Source organism: Atta colombica, unplaced genomic scaffold (assembly GCF_001594045.1).
Source record: "Atta colombica isolate Treedump-2 unplaced genomic scaffold, Acol1.0 scaffold69, whole genome shotgun sequence".
Taxonomy (NCBI): Eukaryota; Metazoa; Arthropoda; class Insecta; order Hymenoptera; family Formicidae; genus Atta; species Atta colombica.
The window spans coordinates 790731-795822 of NW_017259560.1; the positions used below are offsets into that span (position 1 = coordinate 790731).

The 5092-nt window shown below is 30.3% G+C and overlaps 1 protein-coding gene across 7 annotated transcripts in view; it reads left to right on the forward strand.

Moving 5' to 3' along the window:
• LOC108692306 (G protein-activated inward rectifier potassium channel 3-like) overlaps positions 1 to 4789 on the forward strand; it is a 73723-nt gene extending 68934 nt beyond the window's left edge. For 6 of the 7 annotated variants that reach the window (XM_018200493.1, XM_018200494.1, XM_018200496.1 and 3 more), the window contains one exon: positions 3868 to 4789. In XM_018200493.1, coding sequence (XP_018055982.1) covers positions 3868 to 4037 — 170 coding nt within the window. In that variant the 3' untranslated portion in view covers positions 4038 to 4789. The remainder of the gene's footprint in view (positions 1 to 3867) is intronic. The other variant, XM_018200501.1, reaches the window with a different exon arrangement.
• The last annotated feature ends 303 nt before the right edge of the window (positions 4790 to 5092 follow it).

Sequence of the window (5092 nt, forward strand, 5' to 3'; positions counted from 1 at the left end):
GCGTGTGTGTGTGTGTGTGTGTGTGTGTGTGTATGAGTTTAGCTATTTATCTCTTCTTGCATTGTCTTCCGATTTTGTTACTGGTAGACTTTATAACAGCAATTTTGTTGATGCCTAACCATTTGCAAGTTACTATTGTTTATTGTGTTTATGTTAACTATATTATGTCTGTGTATTATATTTTATTTGTCCTATTTTGTTAATATATAATCTTTTTCATATCATTTAATATATAATCTTTGCAATAAATTAAATTACATGGAATTAAATTAAATTAAATTAAATTAAATTTTGTTATACAACATACTTTACTATTCCTCTTTACTATTCCTCTTTACTATTCCTCATGTATCATGAACCACTAAGTCTTTTGCATGTCCTACAGTAATCATTTTATGTAGATTATGATAGCGCTATTTAACACAGTCACAAACCGATTCAACTCACAATAATTTCAATAATATCAATAATAAGAAACTGAAAACATAACACAATACTAATATAACATAAAGACATGTAACAGAGTAGTTGCGAGAAAATTACTCCTACTCCTTCTATTTTTTCTGACTTCTGCGGCGTATTTGCCGGAGTTACTCTATATTTAAATCAACGTTAGCAATGAGGATTTAATATTATCGAGATGTGTGTGCAAAAAATTGCTTCTTCCCGTAATTGTATTTTGTGATATTAATGCAAACAATATATTATAAGAAAATTATGAATGCTGTTCTTTGGTTTCTTTACTAATTAACTAAATAATACGAATGTAACAATACTTTTACTGAGATCCTTGAGATATTGATTTAAAAAAAAACTGAAATAAAAACAGCAATTTTATAAATCTATGTTTTATTAATCAAACCGATATAGCATAAAGCGTACAGATACAGATACAGCATTTTTTCTTTCACGTAGTCTTACGGACCAACCATGCTTGAAGATTAAATAAATTTCTGGAATATATTAAATATATATTTTTATTTTTAGTATTTCTTTTTATATTATAATTTTTTTGTATTTATAATATTATTTTTTAATATTTCTTTTGCGTTTAATATCTTTTGTATTAAAATGTATTGCAAGGAACACTGTAAGTATACTGATAAATAATACATTCGAATTTATCATGAAACGATGATATAACTTGATAACAATTCTTTGATAACTGTCACGTGATTACACCCTGTACATAGATATATTCTTATCTTTATATCATAGAATTAATCAAAATCACTCGAGGTAGTTGTTGATGTAACTTGTTGACGGTCATGTGTTTACCCATGATGAAATGTCAATCTCTTCCACCATAGTTCACCCTCTTTGTTTTCTATCTATGCAACCACCCATCGACATCTAGACTGGACGAAATATGCGGCGAAATATCTTGATCTTGCAGACCTAAAAAGAGAAAGATAAATATTTGGGCACGGAACTCTCTTTTTACTATTGTCCTATTGATCGAACTCTCTATTATTGTCCTATTGGTCGTTACTACCCAAACATCGTTCTATCTCTTTCTAGATCTGTTAAGATAGTTTCGATGCTCTGTCCAGTACTACAACATGTTGATGTTACCACTGGATAGGAAGCATATCCTTGTCTTTATATCATGGGCACCCCACTTCACTAATGGAAGCGAACTAAGTTTACTAGCGCGGATTTCGGACAAGGAGTTCAGATGAAACTATCGAAAACCTATTGAGTGCCAGGGACCTAATTTGAATGAATCCTACGCATATTCTAGCTTGTTGCTAAGGCCTGAATATCGATTATATAAATTTTCACGAAACTTTCATTTTTACATTTTTTTGTATGTACCAATCTCGTGAAAAGTTTCACTTTCAAACGATATCAAACTTAATGATTATATAAGAAAATTATGAACAAGTGAAATCAGTAAGAAAGTTACGAAAAAGTGAGATAATAAAGCGAATTTACATCGTTCCTCTTAAATTTACGAAAATTTGACAAGAGCTCACGGGTGTATGTACATACGTATTTTGATAGGAAATCATATTGTGCTCATTATTTGTTGTTTCTTATACATAGTATAATCGAAAATAACAATAAATGTAACTCAAAAACAAAAGGAAATGCTGTAGACATAATATCAAAAAATTTGGATATTGTGCGAGAAAGAATATCGCAAAATTCTCAGAGTCGTGGAACGACTGGTAAAAACATGTTATTTCATTGTTCTTGATCTTGATTGTATGTAGTAAAAAACCTATTGAATGCCAGGGACCTAATTTGAATGAATTCTACGCAAATTCCAGCTTGTTGCTAAGGGCTGGATATCGATTAAATTTATGGTATGTATTTAAAACTCGTAAAAAAATGGAGAACATAGCAAATCCTAAATTGTTCTGAACTGGGGCCGGATAAATCTTCATCTGAATAGAAAAAGATTATTTTTTAATCTGTTTCATAAATCTCTATTTTTTTATTATAATTCTTATTTTTAAATTTTTAAATTTGTGATTTTTATGTATTTCATATTTTTATCTTTTATTCATATATTTAATTTAACATCACGCAAACGTTTTCTTAATATGCGAAGTTTTCGCCTGCATGCTTTCCTCTTTGTTCGCACCATTTATGGCGAAACCACGCAATTCATTTCAAATATGGTATATATTTCAAATAGATATTCAAATATATTTGATATTTGTAAAAGCGAGAGAGTTCTAGTGCAGTCTAATGCAGGAACAGAAAACAGATCGAAACATCGAAATCAAACTAATTTATATCAATTTAAAAAATAATTAGAATTTCACATTTTAGGCATTTCGCTACTTGAAAAATTTCTCGAACTCTTCTACATTTTATAACAGCCAAAAGTTAATCGCTTATTCATTACATTTATGTGAATTTTTTCACTTTTTGTGTATTCATTCCTAGGAGAAACTTTACATAATCGATGGTTTACAATCAGTCGAGAGACGTTGTCGTATGTTGCATGCATGCGCATAACCTTCATTTTTCGTGTCGATTGCTGGGCGTCGTTTGGATTGGTCAGGTCCCATCTTTTACGACTAACGATATCTGACAAGTCAATTTGATTGTAAACGAGCCCTAATTCTAACATTTATGGCGAATTCGACACACATACATTGACTCTGCTCTAATGCTGCTCTAACAATGCAAGTGTAAAATCACTTTGGTGCTATATTGAATTGCACTGTCAGAAAACAGTACAACATTTCTTGAACTCATTCAGTTCATTCGGTTGGTTCAAATTAATATCCATATAAATTTAGCACTATATTAGATCAGTTTTCATTTGTCGAATACGACAATCTTAATGCACTGCACTTAATGATACAGCTTAAAACATATACTCTTAAAAAGTTGAAGAAAAACAATTTAAAAAATTACATTTCACCTCTCATGCGTATCGGTCTGGAACATTACTGACTAGGCGCATTCTATCTCGACCCTTGTCAATTTTCTCGGTTTTCTATCTTCATCCTTGTTAATCTTCGGCTTCAGTCAAGTATGCAGTCAGTGTATGCACAAAGATTATAGACTCATGCTACTTCTAATGATATATATAGCAGGGAACACAGACTCTTGCATAACGCATAATATGTAATGCATATGAAAATATACCAATCAAAATCCTTTGTTTCCTTCTTTTCTATGAAATAAAGAACTCTGATTGGTTGAATTTCTTATGTGTTATGCATTATGTAAGAGTTTGCGTTCCCTGCTTATGTTCTAAGATATAATGCGCACAAGCCGAATGCGTGGCGCTTAAAAGTTTGTACTCAGTGCACACTAGTCCAATCTGCCGAATTTGCTATTAGTTTTACATATTACTCATTAGTGTCTTTGTCTAATTATCTGGTGCTGGTTATATTACAGATGGAAGTCTAAAGAAAATCTCTAGCGAGCCGAAGAATGTTCCAATTGTGCTCAATATGCTCCCTCAAGCAGATAGCACAGGTTTTCTCATCCATCAAGATCGCTCTTCTCAGAAACCGTCCAAACTGCATATTGACATTCCATCTATCGATGATGGTCCTGGAGTATAACTTATGTCGGCCAGAAAAAATTAAAATAAAATAAGAAAAAAGAGAAATAGAAATAGAATCACAAAAGAAGAGAATGATATAGAAACAACACATATGCACGCGTATTCCTCATCATACAAAAATTTGAATAATCCTTTTTCTTGTTTCATAAAGAGTAAGTTGTGTATTTATGTTATAGATTATATAACTAGAGAAGATTAATTACATATAAATAAATCAATTAAAACGATCTTGATAATACGTGTATTTGAAAAATTTAAGTTTTAAAATAAGAACTGTAATTCTTAGTATCACAATTTATTAAACATTGGCATATATTATGCTGATTCTACAATGAGTCAATAATTCTAAGTCTTATTGGTGAAGTTAATCTACTGAAATATAATAACTACTAGAACAAGCATAGTTCTGCTATTTTTATTAAGAATAATCCGAGAGAGAGTTTCAAATGGTATCTTCCTTTTCTAACCTATAGATAGATATAATTGCGCATGTGCGGATAATGATATTAATTTTTCGGTGCGCGAAATTTTAAAATTAATGTTTCGTTATCAATGTTAACGTCATTATCGCATTTACTATCAATCATTGTATTAACCCTTATGAAAAACATTCTCAATTTTGAGTTGCATTAAATACTCAAAAAGAACGCTCAAATTTGGATTAAACACCATTTAAAACTGTTCAAATTTTTGTGTGATTTCGGACCGTCAACTTGAAAGTTACACTCAATTGAAAGTTAATGCTCAAAGCAAACCATCTTTATTTTATAAAATTAATTAATTCTGTTTTATTGCTAAAATAACATTATTAATCTGTATCATATTTTGAAATATATATGACAAAATTAAATTGAAAAAAAAAACGCTTTCGTAGCTCCCTCATTTAGAGAATAATAAGAATTAATTTCCTTATTTTTCTAAGCGATTACCTATTCAATCTTATACTTCATCCAAAGATGACCTTGCAAGCGTACGGAATTGCTATTTCGATGATCCAAGAACATTGAATGTTAATGTGGATATATAATTATAACATACACACATATATATATA